Below are 19,319 nucleotides of genomic sequence, written 5' to 3'. Positions count from 1 at the left end.
AAGCTTCTGCTCTTTATTCCAGAGTTCGAATATCTGCCGATTTGTTCCTTTCACATACTTTCTGTATCACTTAGAGTTGGTGGCTGTTCATCTTAGTATTTGGTTATCTCATCACTTCACTTATTGATATTTTTATAATTCTGTCCTCATTAACTTTAAAAGAGAATATAAATTTCATATATATTCTTTTCTGACTCCATAATAGTGACTCTTCAAATTATTTTCAAAAGAGTGACATGTTCACTTGTCAATATAGCCTAATGGAAGACAAAAGCATATGAATAAATGACATAATCCATAATTATTTTCATGACTGTACTGTTCTCATTTTGCAAGTATTTTTTCTCTTTAAAAACACTGTGTGCTTAGTTAGATAACTATAATTTTATTTTCCCGCAATACTAAATAATTTAATTACAGATGTAGTGTATTAACCAGTTGTCCTAAAAGTAGTGCACACTGTTGACTCTGCTTAATCAAGGAACATTCTTCATCTGCTGAGATATTTAACATGTTTTTACTTTAAAAAATAACAGAACAAGTTTACAGTATGGGATTATGTGCTTGAAAAGGTTGAATTATGACAGAAAAGAACTGGAAAGAAGACGAGAAGCAAGCCAACATGAAATAAAAGGTAATATACTTTCTTTCATCTCAGATGCCTTTTTGGGAGAAGGTGGTTAGCTTTCACTTTTATAAACCTAAAATGCTGTGTGTTTTACAATGATCATTAAGTAACCTAAGTGTTTGGCTAGAATTGTGTCATCATTATTTCTTTTTCATTAGTTTTCTGATTAAAATACAGAAAAGAATATCATATCTTTGCAAGGTAAATATCTCATTTGGTAAATATCTCAAATGATCTTTTAAATTGAAATTTATTCCTCTGAACTTATTAATTATACATTCTGGGGTTTTTTCTAAAGGTGCCTCCATATATTTTTGTTAAACTTTTAATAGAACATTCTCATTATGATTCAGAGAAATATTGTATATAATTTATTTTTTGTAATTCATCTTTGGTTTCTATCATTTGAATTTAAGGGATACCACTTTCTAGTTTTCTTTCTGAAGTATATTTTCCTAGTAAATTTTATTTATGCTTGGTCCCACCACATGGAATATTCATATATAGATAGACATAAAGAAGAAGAATTACCCATTTGGCACTACATCAAATATTGTATTAGTATTTGACAGTTGCTGTTTAGAGTGTAGCTCTGAGGAAAATAAACTTCCATAATTCATTAAGATTAAACACATTCAACTTCCTATGATAAGTAGCTGTGAGTGAGATTATAAATAGCCCCTATTTCCTGTAACTGATCTGATGACATTTACAAGAATAACTCTTGACTGTGACTAGGGGATCTCTGTTATTATCTGAAGTGTTAATTAACCTTGACCTTAATAAACAGCTTTCAAAAGTGAAGAGACCACGTGAATATCAAGAATGTATAATACTAACATTTAATTTGTTGCTAAGAAACAGTCAGCTCTGATCTCTGGCCATTTATTGTTTAGGTCCAGGAGGGTCTCTAAAAAGATTTAAAGACAGGACATAAATTTTGCTTAGAAACAGATTTATATAAAAGGATTTGATTTATAAAATGGGGAAAAAAAGATATATTGCTGTTCTGAAGAAGAAGAGTTTAAATTATTTGTTTTCAACCTATAAATAAGTGGCTTATTTTATATACTTGATGACTCTTAACTACAGTTGCGGAGATGGAATTTTTGACTAGACATATTGACACAGGTGTTCAGGGGTCCCAGAACCCAAAGGTCCATCACCCAGTGTGGGTGCTTGGTTTCCCCGCAGGAAAGAATTCAAAGGCTAGCCAGTGTGGAGTTTAAAGGGGAAGAGAGCTTATTAGTGAAGCAGTGAGATAGTCAGAAGGCTACTTCACAGAGGGAACATATTTCCCCTTGCCCCCAGTAAGATTTACTTCATTCATTGAGGCTCATTTAAGCGAGAGGCAGGACATTCAATAAGGGGGAGAAATATTCAGAAAATTTCTGGGAAAGGGTGGAGACTTTTTGGAAGAGCACAGTTGGCCATTCTGTGCCTATATGGGCTTTCTGCTTCCTATCACTATAGTATGCCTTTTAGTATGTTAATGTATTGCAATGAGCAAATAGTGAGGCTAGGGTTACCACAGGGTGGAATTAGTCACTTGTTTTGGATTGAGCTGGTTCTAAACCATAAATCTGTTGGGGGTGGGGTCTTACTATCTCTGAGATAATCTTGGCAGCCCTTATGGGTTACAGCCATTTCACAACATACTCTATCTCAATATATTTGATTAAAAAAATGGTGACTGTTTAATATTTCTTAGACAATCAAAATATAAACCCGGCTCTAAAAAAGAACAAACTCTTCCTATTTACAATCCATTTAGTAGAAAGAAACCTGGACAGTTTTGTTGTTTTCTTGAGAAAACTATTATCCTGTGAGTTTTTAAAAATGTTGCTTTTAGTGAAAACAACCAGATAACCATTGCTGTCAGCTGTACATATCTGCCCAACTTTTTGAAGTGCAACTGTACTCAGCGTTAGAACTGATCAGTTGCTATCAACAGTAGCAGATTAATATAACCAAAGTATAACGCTAACCAACCTACATCCTATTTGCTGGCCAGAGGTCAGGGATCATAGCCAGTCCTTGCAAATGAATGGCCTGGGAATAAATCCCTCCCACTGACTTGCCAACAGCAATCAAGGCTTAACTACAAGAGGACAGTGAACACAGCCCTCATGGGGGATGCACTTCGAGTACCCAGCTGGGGTGATCTGGGAGGTAGTGCCACTGGACTGTGCAGGACACCTACTACCTTAGGCCACTCTGTAAAGCTCTCCCTAATACATAAACGCAAACACAGGGAGACTGTGAAAATGAGGAGACAAAGAAACATACCCCAAATGAAAGAACAGAATAAAACTATAGAAAAAGAACTAAAAACTTGGGGACAAGCAATCTATTAGATGCAGAGTTCAAAACAGTGCTTTTCAGGATGCTCAATGAACACAGTAAGAACCTCAACAGCATAAAAAGGACCAGTCATAAATGAAGGATATGCTAGCTAAGATGAAAAATAATGTATTAGGAATCAATAATAGAGTAGATAAAGCCAAGAATCAAATTCACAATTTGAAATATAAGGAAGCAATGAATGGGAAATTTTAATAATGATAATAAAAGCAATAAATAGTAATGTATATGGAATTTGAATTTCATATAGAAATAATAGATATTATAACAACTATAATGCAAAAGGCAAGAAGGGAATAAATTAAACTAAATTGTTCTTTTCATTATGTAGGAGTGATAAAAGTACTGATTTATAGTAGATTACAAATCAATGATGCATATTACAGGCTTTAAAAGCTAATGAAGTGGTAGAATAAAATAAATTTTAAATGACTTAGCTTGTAAAAAGGCAAGGAAGGAGAGAAAAAGAACAAAAGACAGGTAAGGCAAATTGAAATATAGTATACTTAAACTCAAATATCTGAACAATAATATCAAGTGAAAGGGAATTAACTAATTTGATTAAAGAAACCATTGAAAAAATTAAAACAATTATATGCTCTTTCCAACCATAAATATAATTTCATAGGAAAGGTGATAAGCAAGCACTAAGGAAAACTGTTGTGGTTTTTCTAATATCAGAAGATAGAATTTAAGGCAGGAAGCATTACTAAATATAAAATGGGTATTTTATAATAAAAGGGAAGATGTGGCAAGTTTATATGCATGTGATAAATAGACTTAAAATAGGAAAAGCAAAATCAGACAGATCTAAACATAGAAGTAGAAAAAGAATTAAACAAATGGGGACAAGCAATCTGTTAGATACAGAATTCTAAACAGTGCTTTTCCTAATCATAGTGGGAGAGACTAAAAATATGAGAAATTGATCAAATCTGTTATTAAAGATATGGGAGATTTGGAAAAATATGTTTAAAAATTTGAGCCTAGCCGAAACCGGTTTGGCTCAGTGGATAGAGCGTCGGCCTGCGAACTGAAAGGTCTCAGGTTCAATTCAGGTCAAGGGCATGTACCTTGGTTGCTGGCACATCCCCGGTGGGGGGTGTGCAGGAGGCAGCTGATCGATGTTTCTCTCTCATCAATGTTTGTGACTATCCCTCTCCCTTCCTCTCTGTAAAAAATCAATAAAATATATATATTTTTAAAAATTTGAACCTAGCCCTAGCCAGTACACAGTGGTTATAGCATCGGCCCTTGGACTGAAGGGTCCCAGGTAGCAGGCTTCATCCCCACTGGGGCATATGGGGGAGGCAACCAATTGATGTGTCTTTCTCTCATTGATGTTTCTCTCTGTGTGTCTTTCCCTCTCCCTTCCATTCTTTCTAAAAATCAATGGGAAAAATATCTCCAGGTGAGGATTAACAAAAAAATTTGAACCTAATTGAGATGAAAGAACCTCTGTGAAACCAAGGCATCACTATCATTTTATGGCTTTAATATTATACACAAGAAAACCTCACTTGGTTAAATGAATACATTAAGACAAATTAGTAATGCCTTTGAAAAATGTTGTATATAAATACACTTTCTCACCTTCCCTTCAAAAAATACTACCTTGCTTTTTTAAATGGGATACATTGAAAACTAATTTTCAAAATACCTTTTTAGAAAAAGTATAAACTTTTTCTAAAAGGTGTACATTTCATTTAGAAAAAAATGAACAGAAAAATGTACTTTTACTGTAATAATAATTTATGAATTTCACTTGCCTTTCTATAGGATTTAGGAAAATGTTTCCATTCCTTTTTCTAATTTCCTCTTAAGTTCCTTACATTTTTTTCCTATGGAACAATCTATTCTTTCTATTTTGGTCATTGATAGCATTTTGTCAACTCATAATGGAAAGAAATGGAAAAAAAATACACCTTTATATGTTTTCCTCTTAAAAAAAGGATTTATGATATTTTTCCCTGAAGGTTTTAGTTTCAGAAAATAAAATTTACTGTGTTTCATACCTCAGTAAAATACAACTTTTTAAGCTAATAGGAAAATCAACTTGTGATTTGACTGAGTGATTGATTTTTGCATTAGTATGTGATTTTAAATAATGAATTGCCAGATTAGCAGGGAAGTATCAAACTAGTGAGTTCTTGTTTTATATTACTGTTCTGGTCTCTGATTTATTACTTCGGGTGAGAAAAAAGAAGTGTCTTCTAGTCTATAGGAAATGTTTGCGTAGTGGTTAAAAAACTCTGATGAAGACCCTTTCTAGGTTCTCGGTTTGCTCTCTTTACTGAAGCTGTGTATCAAGAAATATCCCCATCTGGTGGAAAAAATACTGAACTTCAGACAGACCCTGGAGCTTCTAAGTGAAAACAAGACACACAGACCTTGTGTTCCATGTGATGGAAGGGCTCTCATATTAGTGACAATAAACTCTTAAAAGTGACAATTTTTTATAGGTTAAACGTGCAAACGCTTCATTGTTAGAAAAGTAAATACATGCAACCTAAAGGGTCCAGTCAGGTTGGGAGTGGACAGAGAAATCAGCATAAATGCTGAGTTGGCCAGAATGCCGGTGGCCCATTTCAGCCAGTAATTTTGTTTATTATGCAAAATATTGCAGCCTAAAATGATGCACCTCTGTTCCTAGATGTGTTGGTATGGAGCAATGACCGAGTTATTCGCTGGATCCAAGCAATTGGCCTTCGAGAATATGCAAATAATATCCTTGAGAGTGGCGTGCATGGATCACTGATCGCCCTGGACGAGAACTTTGACTACAGCAGCATGGCTTTGTTACTGCAGATTCCAACACAGAACACCCAGGCAAGCCCTCCGAGCTGCAGGCAGTGCCTCATTTACATCACAGCAAGCAAAACTTAAGGGAGGGGAAGGATTTAATGATTCCTAAGGAGACAGCTCAACCCTTGAAATATGTCACTGGGGCTTTCATTTCAACTTACTGAATTTCTATCCAAAACATTATCATACAATTAAGCTGGAAGGCATTTGGAGGTTATGTGGTCCAACCTGGCCTCTGAATGCCAGATTCCCCAAAACAGTGTCCCTGACAGATGGCCTGGGTCTCTGCCTCCCTGCAAGGCAGTCATTTCTATTTACATATCTGGGTTATACAGGCACTTAGCATTGGGGATGCCATGGATTCCCAAATCGGGATAATTGTTTGAATCACCGGAATTCCTTAACATTTTAAAGTAAATCCTATAGCCTATATTACAGGCCTAATAAATCAGGTATCAAAGAGATTAGTCACAAGAATCTTACCTAAAGTTTCCTCAAATGGTAATCATTGACCAGGTTTGAGAACTTCCTGCATGGACTTGTCCAAAATTTGGCACACTAACTTCACTTTTTATTTTGTTTTTATGTCTTTCAAATTCTATAGAAAAGTTTCCGTTTCAATAAAGTAGCCAAGGGAGGACATTTGTGTGAGGCTATTTCTCTACTGTTCATAGATGCAAGCAAGTTGCCCTACCTTTTATTTATAGGTTAAATTTATAATGGCTTGTAAATAGATATGGATGAATAAAAACTTAAGACACCATAAATGCAGCAGGGTTTGTAATGCTTTCTCAGATAAATAGAATGTCTATTTTTTTTTAAATGCAATGTGACTTCAGTGTTGGTGACTGTTATTTGATGTCAACAGGCGAGGCAGATTCTGGAAAGGGAATACAATAACCTCCTGGCTCTGGGCACCGAGCGCCGGCTGGATGAGGTAAGTCCTTATCTGTCATTCAAAAGGATCCTGTGAGTACAAGCAAAACGGCTCTCCAGGAATAGTACGCTAAATTAATCAGATGCTCCATGGATAGGATCTAGAACTTCTCCCAGCATTGTTCCCAAATATTACATTTTATTACTCATTTTATTTTTGAAAGAACTTCATGAAGTCATGAATATCATATCTACAGTTAGGAACACTAAGATGCAATTCAAAACAAGACTGCTTTTCATGAGCTGTGAATGCAAAATAACATTAAGCAACATCTTTTAAAAATTATAAATAATGATAGCACCAATTCTAATAAATTTAGCTTTTAATAAAAAATGTGCTTATATCTTAAATATCAGAATATCTTCACAGAAAACTTTAGGATATTAAAATGAAGAGAACATCTTTGAATAAATGGGGAATTTTTTTTTATACATAGCAATATTGAGTCTTCCTTAAAAATATACGAATAACATTTTACCAGTTGTAGGATCTGAGTGTAAGAATCCCTATACATCATATATGCATGTTTAAACAATTTGAAAAATAATAAACAACTAAGTAGCCTTCTAAGATGAAGAAATACAAGGGACCTGGCAGAATAGCTCAGTAGGTAGAGTGTCATCCCGAAATGTCAACCTTGCAGGTTTGATCCCTGGTCAGGGCACATACAATAAGCCAATAAATTCATAAATAAGTGGAACAACAAATTTATGTCTTTCTCTCATTTATGTCTCTCTCTCTCAAATCAGTACATTAAAAAGAAAGTATAGCTGAAACCGGTTTGGCTCAGTGGATAGAGCGTCAGCCTGTGGAATGAAAGATCCCAGGTTCGATTCCTGTCAAGGGCATGTACCTTGGTTGCAGGCACATTCCTCAGTAGGGGTGTGCAAGAGGCAGCTGATCGAGGTTTCTCTCTCATTGATGTTTCTAACTCTCCATCTCTCTCCCTTTCTCTCTGTAAAATAAATCAATAAAATATATTTATTTAAAAAAAAGAAAGTGTATTTTTTTTAAAATAAAAGAAAGAAAGAAAAGTGACATTAGCAGACTCTGCTGATAGTCACTGTGGACTTTAATAGCCCTGAGTTTTACACGGTCTCTTAGGAAGCAGTGAGGAAACTGAGCTTGAAGAGATGCGTAATTGTGTGTCACAAGCTGCAGCTCTTTCTTGGCTACAAAGAAAAGCTGATTAAAATAGTTTTGTGAATGAACCAAAAAAACTCTAACATGATGCAATGATTCCACATCTAAATGGACAGGCCGATAACGCTGGTATTATTAACCCCAAACGGCCTTTGTGGAGGAGGTTGCAGGCTGGTAAACTCTACAGTTCTGACCTCAGCTAACGCCCTATAAATTCATACTCCTGTCCAATCAGGATAATGAGTAACATTTTTTAAAGCCAGTTAATATTTAATTGGCTAAGTAGATTGCTAATCTTTTAAATCCTTATTAATTGCTGGATAAAAGATAGTCTGCATACACCCATACACACTTTTAAATACAATATTCTTCTTGCTTAAAATTTTCAGAAACATTGTAATAAAAAGTATTAAGGGCCTGCCATGTTGCTGCTGCATTTTAAAATGCAGACTGAGCTGAAGGAGCTGTCTGGTAGGGATATAGCCTGGGTGATTGATAGAGCTGATTCCTGAAAGTCACAAGAGGAATGTCCTCAATCAGATGTGGTTATTTGCCTTTAAATCATATAGCTGCTGCTTATTATTGTTAAAGACACAGCAAATGATTTTATCATTCAAACCCTCTATTCTCTTCTGTCCTATTTCCCTCTCTCTCTCCGTCTCTCTCTCTCTCTCTCTCTCTCTCTCTCTCTCTCTCTCTCTCTCTCTCTCTCTCTCTCTCCTTTCTGTTCTTTTTGAGTATAAACAAATGAACTAAACAGCTTGCCTACAACCAGAGTGTACTTGTTTGTGGGGTTGATCACATTCAGATTCACTGAAATAATTTGAGAACTCATGTGTTTCCACAGACTCTGACTTCAATGAGAGGATATATTTTAACCTCATCTCATGGATTTTTCCCATGATGTAGCCACTTTATTGTTCCCATTAACTTTCTGCAGTAACACTATGTGGAAAGAGAAGTCAAGAATCATGATTTAAATTCTTAAATGGATGGCTTAGTTTTGAGCCCTTCACTCATACATTATCAGAGTTATTATTCCTACAATGGAAACTGGTGTTATGCAGAACTGAAGAATATCTGTGTTGATGCAACAACTTCTCCAAGACTCAAGAAGTCAGAGAGACCACATCTGTGAAATGTTGCTTCTTAGCTACATCTGTGAACATTTGGAGATTAGGTCAATGTAAAACCAAACAGAGGAGGAGTTGCAGACATTTCTCAAACTGTAAAATGTTTACCAACTCTAAGCAAAATTTTGATGTTAATAATAAGAATTCTAAGAGAACAGTGGATATATTAATTACAAGTGACCTTGTGTGTCATTTAATTAAATTCACAATCAGTGATGAAAAATCCCATTTAGTGTTATTTATTTATCAATATAACAGTGGTGATTTCAGCTGAATGTCAATCATTCCATATGTTAAAATGAAGTCACCTGAGTTACTGGTTCAAGCATGCTTTCTTAGCTATAACTTCAAGGAATACACAGTCCTTCCCTAGATGAGAAATTTAGTAATATAAGAAGATAAGATCTATGTTGGAGACTAATATTTTCCTTAGAATTAGATAAAAGAATGATATTAATTAAATGCTAAATTACATATTGGTGCTAATCAATGTAGAGAAAAGAATTGTGTCTGTGCAGGAACTTTGTGTATGCACAGAGAGGGGGAAAAAGTGTCATCCTTATATAATAATAGAATCAGCAGCCAGAGTTACATTATGCTTTTAGTGGCATCTAAAGGGAACATGCATTTATTATAATGACGGAGGCCCAGTGCACAAAATTTGTTCACAGGGGGCGGAGAAGGGTTGTCACTCAGCCCAGCCTGCACCCTCTCCAATTTGAGACCCCTCTCACAATCCAGAACTGTTGGCTCCCAACTGCTCACCAGCCTACCTGACTGATTGCCCCTGCTTCTGCCTGCCAGCCTGATCACCCCCTAACTGCTCCCCTGCCAGTCTGATCACCCCCTAACTGCTCCCCTGCCAGCCTGATCATCCCCTAACTGCTCCCCTGCCAGCCTGATTGCCCTTAACTGCCCTCCCCTGCAGGCCTGGTCCCCCCCCCAACTGCCTTGCCCTGCAGGCCTGGTTACCTCTAACTGCCCTCCCCTGCTGGCCCTGTCACCCCTAACTTCCCTCCCTTGCCAGCCTGGTCACCCCCAACTGCCCTCCCTGCAGGCCTGTCACTCCCAACTGCCCTCCCCTGCAGGCCTGCCTCCCCCCCCCCCCCAACTGCATTCCCCTGCTGCCCTGGTTCCCCCTAACTGTCCTCCTCTGTTGGCCCAGTCACCCATAACTGCCCTCCCCTCCAGGACTGATCACCCACAAATGCCCTCCCTTTTAGGCCTAATCCCTCTCAACTGCCCTCTCCTGCCAACTATCTTGCAGTCATTTGTGTCCACATTGGGCCAGCCATCTTTGACCACATTGGGATGGCCATGTTGTATGTTGGAGTGATGGCCAATTTGCATATTACCTCTTTATTATATAGGATGTTGCCCAGGCTGCACAGGTTTTTCAACAAATAAAAAATTAATTCTATATCTGCTAAAATCTAACAAGTGACAAACGGAGTTTTTTACATAGAATATGGGTTATATTATAGTATCCAATATGAGCCAGGCTATGTCAAATATAGATTCCTATAACATATATATATTATACACATAAAAACAATATTTTAAAATAATTATTCCAGTATATGAGCCAACACTTATTTTACTAAGTATATTGTACAAAAAACCTGTTGGCATAAAGTGCAACACAGTATAATTTTGAGGAAAATGTTGGGGTTTTACTTTAGGTTTTCAAAGATGTTTCCTTTTATAGATGACAAACACTGGATTTGAAATCATATGAAAACTTTATAAAAACATTTGTTTCAAATTTCCTGCATTTTCATTTTATAATCAAAATAAAGCATTACAAGAAATCCATGCACTCGAGGAGCAGGGAGGCATTCCTCAGCCCGGCCTTCACCCTCTTGCAGTCTGGGAGCTCCCTTGGGGACCAGGCCTAAGCCATCAGTCAGACATCTTTAGCTCTGCTGTGGAAATGGGAGAGGCTCCTGCCACCGCTTTTGTGCTCACCAGCTGTGAGCCTGGCTTCTGGCTGAGAGGTGCTCCCCATGTGAGAGCACACTGACCACCAGGGGGCAGCTCCTGTGTTGACCACCTGCCCACTGGTGGTCAGTGCACATCAAAACAACTGGTTGAGCAGTCGACTGTCTGCCCCCAGGTGATCAGTGGATGTCATAGCCAGCAATTGAGTGGCCTTAGCTTATCATTAACATATTATGTTTTTATTGATTGAACGGATGACCAGACACTTAGCATATTAGGCTTTTATTATATAGGATACTTGATGGGCTGAATGTAAATAATCAATGTTCCATGTTTTAACTCTGTACTGGCAGACAGATGACAAGAATTTCAGGCGTGGATCAACCTGGAGAAGGCAGTTTCCTCCCCGTGAAGTACATGGGATCAGCATGATGCCTGGGTCCTCAGAAACATTACCAGCCGGATTTAGGTTAACCACAACGTCTGGGCAGTCAAGGAAAATGGCGACGGATGGTACAGATGTTTTGCATTTCTGCTTATAAAGTGAAAAGCTTGTTTAGCAAATGCTAATATCGTTCTTTGACCTTGCATAGCTTTTTGGAATTGTTTTAAGTTGGTTTGCTCTGCTTGAAGTTTGCTTTGCTTTCATCAGAACAGACTCTTTTGCAAACTGCTAATGCATGAGCTCATGGCACCTTATTCACATTTAAACAATGATTTATAATGTCCTAAAAAGAACAATGTTGGCTAATGTTCACATCTAGGAAGAATAATAAGCATCAGCATGATTTGTGTTTCTTTACTCTTCTATTCCTCAGATAAATAATGTGCTTAATTAGAGGTAGTAAATGGAAATTAACTCCATTATCATCCACATATTCAAATATTTCAAGTTTTATGTTACCTTAGGAACTCAGACTCATCAGATACTCTCACCTTTGACCAAGGTAGAAGGCCATAAATAAACAAGCACAAGCATGAGAATAGAATTAAACACAAAACCAACAGTCATTTCCCAATGAGCATTTTCTTCTATGGACATGAGAATTGTGTTATTTACTTAAAAAAAAAAAATATATATATATATATATATATATATATATATACATACATACACACACACACACTATTCAGGAGGAGAGACAACTAGGCATGTAGTCACAATGTTATTTCTGTTTGATAAGCATTAAAAGGCAAATAGCCCCACTCTAGTTCGGCAATCACCTAGAACTGTTTCTTCCCAAGTTGACAGTTACCATGGCCTTTAAAATTCATTCCCACATGAACTATGACCTCTGAGACACATGTTTTCTAACTTGTTAATATTATGGAACAAGCTAGCAAAATTTATGAGTGATTTAACATAATTAAAGTCAGTGTAGAACCCCTTCAATACTCTGCAGGGAAAACACTCGCCCTACTACATTCTCCACGAGCCATCTTTGCTGCAAAAGCAGACGGGCCCCAGGGAGCTGCTCTTGTTGCAGATTTCACCTCAGGAGAATGCACAGCTTGAAAGCTCAGTTGAACCACACTGGAATACATTTTCATTAGTAACTTGGTCTAGAGAAAAGGAATGTGAGTGGCTTACATCTGAGAGAAAGAGTGTCTACTGATAAGGTCAGGCTCCCTTTATGCAGGCAAAAGAAATCTTTCTCATCTGAAATTTTGTGCTCAATCGTCCAAGTCCCTCTAAAGCCCTTTTCTCCATTTGCAGTTGCCTCTTCAAGACTGCAGAGGTTAGACAACTCCACTGTTCGCACATACTCATGTTGACAAGCCACTCAAAGGAGGCAGCACTGACTTGCTGTGAGTAGTTTTCCCTGGCTGACAAAAACCAAACCACCACAAAAATGGAACCTACATAGTCTAGTAACTATACACAATACTCTTTGGTATGGCCTAGCAGAACAGAGGTGAGATAACCCCTTTGAATTGCTAGAGGGTGGAAAGGACTCTATATTTTAACTCTTCATCTAGGATTTTCTATCACCATCTGTCTGCTGTGGGTCAAGGTCTGTTTGTCTGTCGGAGGCCTGTCACTATCTTCGTACACACCAATGGGTTGCTACCACAGTCCTCTACTTTATAGTAGCATATTATATTGACACTATAGCAATAATTGATGAGAGTTTGGCGCTTACAGAAAAATACTTTTAAGTGAATATTTTAATAGGGGAAGCTGAAATACACAGGGAGTGATTTTTCAGAGCCAAATAGTGGCAGAGACAGGAAAATGATCTGGAGATGATTTCATATTAAAAACGAAAACATAACTGAGAATTTTGAACTTCTAGTATGTTATTTTTCACCACTATGATTTATATTTGTTGAAATTAAATATGAATTTTAAGTATCTCGGGCTTAAAGCATAGGAACAAAGTTAAATTACTTTGTAAGAATTGTGGACAGGACTAACAGAAAACCGTGAAATGTAATCATAAGGGGTAAGGCATGTATATTTACAGAGATATTACTTGGTGGAATTGACATGCAAATCTATACCAAAATGGAGTTTCATTCGCAGTCTTAGAAAAAACTGTGGCTTCCTAGATTATAAATGTCAAGTGCTCACAAAACATTTTTTAACCTACAACTGTACTTTACCAAAATACTTTACCATTCACAATAAATTAATATCTTGGAAAAACACTTTGTAGAGCAATAATTAGAAGAAAATGTATGCACGAAGAAGGGAGAGGAAGCAGTTATAGGCAGAGGAACAGCTCATCTTGTGCTGTTTGTTCATTGCCTTGAACACAAAGCTCCACACAACTTATTGCTGGTCTTTGGGGCCTAATTTGGGAGCTGATATGTTGCCTTATTTAGGTCACTATTTGAAGCTGCTGCTAATAAAACAAAAAGCCTTCAGATAAGAGATTTAATTGCAGAATATAAAACCCTAACATTAAAATTTTAATTGCAGCATGCAATTTGGCATCTAATTGGGCATGATCTAAAGTATATAATAATTTGGCTAATTTGGCTAAATGAGAAGCTTTTTAAAATACTGTTTGGAATAGCTTCTATATATAACATAATTTTCCAAGAAATGAATACTTCACTAAGTCACAAATGTCTACTTAATATGTTGAGTAGTGCTTGCTTCTTAACTCTTGACTGATGGGTTGGATGACTCTTCAACTATTTGCGATCTGTATTTTGTGCATGGCATTCAAGTTCATATTTTTTAGTTTTTACCATTCAATGGGAAAAAGCTTCTTATTTACAATAGGTTAATCTAGGACAACCAATTTTTATTTTGACACATTAGCAATTTTGTCATTAAAATAATTTAGAATACATTATTATTTTCTGTCAGGAATAGTAATTGTGGACTTTTCCTAAAAATATTATGACGGGGGGAAAAATCAATGATGCTATATCCCTGACCCAGATCCTTTAAAATTTATCATCATTATATTATTGTCATAATTAAACCAACATATCTCCAAAAGAGCTCTAAAATATATGAGCTAGAATACAAATCTATTCCAAGGAATATGTCAACTATGCCCTATTATTAAGCAAGCTGTAAATATTTCAAAGGGGCTGCTGACATTTTCTTTGAACATTTTTTTTAATATATATTCCCATCATACTTTCCACAGAATTGAGCAAATGTTATTTATTAAGCTTGCCTGCACAGAATTGGAGGAGAGCAAATGTTCATTACATACAGCTGTTGGTTACATCCTAGATGATATCCTGTTCATTGTCTCTTAGGATAGAAGGAGGCAGGCTGCATGGCGGCAGCAGGTGTAACGGGGAAGGGGACTTTTCGGCCTGGGACCTAACTAACAGTAAACTAACACTGTCCATTGAACATTCTAGATGTCGTCTTTTCGGTCTACCCTACCTAAAGTGCACTACCATCCAAGAAGACGAGCAGTGAACACCTTTGTGAAAACTGAATTCTAAGGAAATAACCACATGTAATGGTTTATTAAACTGAAAATGTGATTTTGGGGGGAGTCAGATATTATGTTTGATTAGTTCACTACAGTTGTAAGAAAATGCTTAAGTCATTTGAATAATAAACATCATCCACATCATAACTTCTGTACAACAGATGCTTTTATGAAATGGAGCCACTTGTTTTTTCATGTTTTATTGTAATATACTAGGCATTTATGTATTACTGTGTATGTATTTCTTTTTAACTGTGTAAGTCTTATGTAAATGGATATAAATATGATTTTTTTAAAAATAAAATATATGGTTCATGGAGTCTCAAGTGCAAACATTTGACAATACCAAGTACTGTTTGTATTTTACCATTCCACCATTTTTACAGTTTTTGAATTATAACGGTCAAATTGGTATGTTTCCTGGAAGCATGTTTCATGCCTCCACATGTTTCACCTTCAAAGTCTGTCAATACTTAAAGCTGAAAACCTGCCTCTGATCATGTACAAAGGAATGATTTAACCTGGAACTGGAGCCAAAAATAGACCTTTCAAGGCAATCAGGGATGTCCTCTTCTCTTTAGATATAGCACTGTGACGGCTCGATCTCCTTTTCAATACAAGACAAAACCAAACTGTTTACAAGAGTCAAAAAAAAATATTTGAAAAGATTTATAAAGACAAAAACATTCTTCTCTTGTTACCTGTGGACCAATAATTTTTTTTTCTTTACTAAGAACCACATGTCCATTCAAATACCTTGAACTGCCAGCAAGAACTGTTCAGTGAAGGCCAACCACTGCTAAGTCCCAGGCTCGTTTCCGCTGGAAGAAAGCAAACCCCGCAGCCCTCCCCTGTCAGTGTATCAGGGCGATAGCCAGTCCTATCCAATGTCATAAGCTTTCAGCCGAGATGGCCTTGTTTCGACTTCCCTGAAGTCAGTCTTATCAGAGGAAATAAATGGAAGACAGAATGATTAACATATACAGTGTATAAAGTATAGAAGAGTAATCTCTTCCCTGTGGCTTTATTTGGTGGTGTTGCTGTTGTTTATTCTTTGTTTATATGGGAGATTTCAGAGTAAAACCTATTTAAGAAAACATTTATCTATCTGCTGATTTTCTGCTGTTTGATCTTATTAAGTGCAAGACCTGTCATGAGTAATTTCATTTTTGTATTTAATTTGCTATGTTTGCACGTACATTACATTTGTTTTGATGTCTGTTTTTGTTTAAACAGATTCAGTCATGAAGTAATGGTAACAAAAGCCCTCTCCATTGTCAATAAAAAAGAATACTTCCAATCCTCTGTTTAAGCTTTGTTTTCTAGTCACGTAAAGTTGAACAATTTACTGAAAATCATTCTTGTAGTAGGGAATCTCCTCAAAAGTGAGTCAGCCACAAGGGGGAGTACTAAACTTGCTTATGAGAGTGATTTTACAATTTTCTGAAAAATGTTGCCTGGGCAGAAACAATGGAAAAGAGCTTTCAACTCATCTGAACATGAGGATGCTGACTCCCAGAAGTGAAATATAATATAAAAACTATATTATAACAATATAAACTACATTTGTATCTACTCTTTATACAGGATTTAATCACAGAAATTTCTCCCCTTTAGAGGTCAGAAACAAGAAACAGTAATCATTTATAACAGACTCAAATACATAGGGATAAAAATAGATCCAGCTATGTGCCTCATACAAGCATAAAATACTTTTTAATTTATAGGATAATAAATGTCAGATTCTAAAATCCATTTAATCCACTTAAAATCCATTTAATGACCATCTAGCAATATTATAGATTTTCACATAATAATCTAAGTCTTTACAAATACAATTTTATATAAATCAAACTGCTTTTTAAATGAAAAACAGGTCTTAATTATATATATCCAATATATTTTCATGAGCAAAATAACTTGAAAAACACTTCTATAGATTTTAAAAGAAAATATTTAATTTTTCCAATGTCTTACAGTAAAAAATTATGAAAATATGAAAGATCATACAGAATTTATTTAATCAAATTTAAATATGATTGCATTTTTAGTAACATATTGTTATTTTTAAAGGTACATTTAATTTGGAATATTTTAGGTAGTAAAAGTGCTTTATGATATAAGTATTAACATAGAACCCACAACCCCCACCCCAAATTTTAAGCAATCTGATGACTTGAGTGCCTTTCTGGTCCCATAATTATTAGTGTAAACGTGACATCCTCTGACCCTCCAAAGGAGATATATTTCCTCAACCAGACACAAGAAAAAGCTACTTTCCCAGACACCAGAAAAGTCTTGTGCATTGTTTTAGTTTCACTCAACTAGAAAATAGCTCCAGCTTGCTTCTGAAGTGTCCCTTCCAATTACCAAGGAAAATGTGCAAGAGATCAAAGTTGTAACCCTTTACACACTTTTTGCATCTGTGTAATATACCTTGAATTTATTATTCCCTGCAAATGATACAGTTTCAGATAAAGAATTCCATCTCAAATTAACTGAATCTCACATGAAAAAGTAAGGTAATACAATTAAATGCTAAGACATAACAAATGGTCTATTTGTACCCAATATAAGCTACACTTTAAGAAACTCAACAGTTTCAAATTATAAACTGAATGTCTGTCTAGTTGGTTTAATTAAGGCTACTAAAATAATTAACAAAAACAGCTAGATGAATATAGTTTTTCCAAATGTAACCATCAAAAAGCCAATTTAAGCAAATAGAAATATACTTGAAGAAGTCATTTATTTGAATAGTCTATGGTCCAAGTAAAAAGCACACATTTTAAAAATGTCTTTATACAGTTTGTAAGCAATTTTATAAAACAGAAAAGTAAATATTTTCTTTATCTAATATCTCTGACATATATTTCATGTACCCAGACTATCATATTAGGACAGCAGCTGTTCTTCATAATAATGTTCTTGATGGACTGAAAGATTAAGGAATACTTTGAGTACTATCAAAGACGCAATGGCATGGTATATTTTTGTGTTTAAATGAATTCTTTGATTACAGATAACATGTCCAACTCTATGTAAATCAAATATTAATTACCCATATTGTCTACTCTGATTAATTGTAACATTATCATAAGCTTATTAACAAAGATTCATTTTCAATGTTTTAAAAAATATATCAATGGTTTTATAGAAGTTTAAATGCAAAGATGTGTTTGGATGTCACAATACTTTTAATGGGTTATTTAAAAACTAGAGATTTTACATAAAAATCTTTTATTTTTGTTTCTCTTTATGTAATGTAAAAACTTCTACATTTCTTCCTGAAGAGCTTTCTTTTTGCCAGTATACCCCATTTCATAGCACTTCCTTGTTTCCATAAGCTGAAATCACTAGGTACAGTCCACTGAGAACCAAAACAAGGGGAGGGGCTCCAAAAGACCCTCATCTCCATGACAGAGAAAGGGTTAAATGACCTGCAGACCTGTGGCCAGGCACAGGATTCCCTTAACTAAGTTACAAATGACCTGACCCAGAGCTGCATCCAGAAAGCCAGCCTTCCCTCAGAAAATGACAAGACAGATCCAGCTACCTAGGAAATCACCGATTATACAGTTACCATGCATGTGGGCAACTCAATAACATTAAAAAATATTCCAAATTTCCATTAAAAAAAGTTGTAGTCATTTTTTTCACTTCAACTTGAATTTTAGGTTTTGGGTCAAAGCTGCAGATGCCTATTTTGAGGAAGTGGCTCTATATTAATGTCACTTTGAATCAAAATGCTTTTGGGAAGGTACAATTTTTAAAAATCATTCATTAGATATGTTTTTTCTAAAACTAAAGGGCTAGACAACCTATAATGAGTCGTGTTAACAGTAATCCATAACAATGCTAATTGGGTGTAATCACTAGTCTTCCAGTGCATTTTTTTTAAAGACCACACTTCACAATTCACATTTCAGCTTGTAAGTAATTTCGATGTAAATAGTTATTTCTATGAAATAATTCAAAAAACTTGACTCCAATTAGAAAACTGACTCAAAAAGGTCATGATCCCTGTTTGAGCACATCCTCTATGTGCCTAAAAATGCTGGGGTCTTCGATCGTAGGCGTTACCTGAAAAAGGAAGTAGAGGTATGAGTGCATATCCTTGAAGCCCTTTCATACATTCTATAATTAATTACATGCAATGTTGGATTCCCCATTATCTTTAATACTCATACGTAAATGCTCAAAAATAGGGAACATTGAACCTAATATTTAAAAATGTCCCTCAGCTCTGCAGAATGACAAAACAAACTGTCTTGTAAGCAAAACTAATGGTCCTCAATCTACTTTCTACAGAATTCCTCTTGAGACTTTCTATATTCCTCTATAAAATAAAAATAAAAAATTTTGCATTTGCTCATGCACTACTCTACTATTAAAATATGCATATCTCAGTAGGTATACTATGCAGACAAATTTTAAAATACATATGCTTGGATCAG

At 35.7% G+C, this 19,319-nt stretch overlaps 2 protein-coding genes across 25 annotated transcripts in view; one reads left to right on the top strand and one right to left on the bottom strand.

Moving 5' to 3' along the window:
* Positions 1-16,162, top strand: part of PPFIA2 (PTPRF interacting protein alpha 2) — a 413,992-nt gene extending 397,830 nt beyond the window's left edge. For 21 of the 24 annotated variants that reach the window (XM_045588288.1, XM_045588301.1, XM_045588295.1 and 18 more), the window contains 6 exons: positions 537-634; positions 5,646-5,821; positions 6,666-6,734; positions 11,305-11,464; positions 12,669-12,760; positions 14,786-16,162. In XM_045588288.1, the coding sequence (XP_045444244.1) occupies positions 537-634; positions 5,646-5,821; positions 6,666-6,734; positions 11,305-11,464; positions 12,669-12,727 (562 nt within the window). In that variant the 3' untranslated portion in view covers positions 12,728-12,760; positions 14,786-16,162. The remainder of the gene's footprint in view (positions 1-536; positions 635-5,645; positions 5,822-6,665; positions 6,735-11,304; positions 11,465-12,668; positions 12,761-14,785) is intronic. The other 3 variants (XM_036456932.1, XM_036456935.2, XM_045588293.1) reach the window with 1 other exon arrangement.
* An 852-nt stretch (positions 16,163-17,014) lies between these two features.
* Positions 17,015-19,319, bottom strand: part of ACSS3 (acyl-CoA synthetase short chain family member 3) — a 158,604-nt gene continuing 156,299 nt past the window's right edge. Inside the window, exon 16 of the mRNA XM_036456557.2 lies at positions 17,015-18,945. Coding sequence (XP_036312450.1) covers positions 18,877-18,945 — 69 coding nt within the window. The 3' untranslated portion in view covers positions 17,015-18,876. The remainder of the gene's footprint in view (positions 18,946-19,319) is intronic.

The sequence above is a fragment of the Pipistrellus kuhlii genome, unplaced genomic scaffold, assembly GCF_014108245.1.
Source record: "Pipistrellus kuhlii isolate mPipKuh1 unplaced genomic scaffold, mPipKuh1.p scaffold_m20_p_3, whole genome shotgun sequence".
NCBI classification, from domain to species: domain Eukaryota; kingdom Metazoa; phylum Chordata; class Mammalia; order Chiroptera; family Vespertilionidae; genus Pipistrellus; species Pipistrellus kuhlii.
The sequence above is the reverse complement of the archived record's forward strand: the minus strand, read 5'-3'. Positions and strand labels throughout refer to the sequence as shown.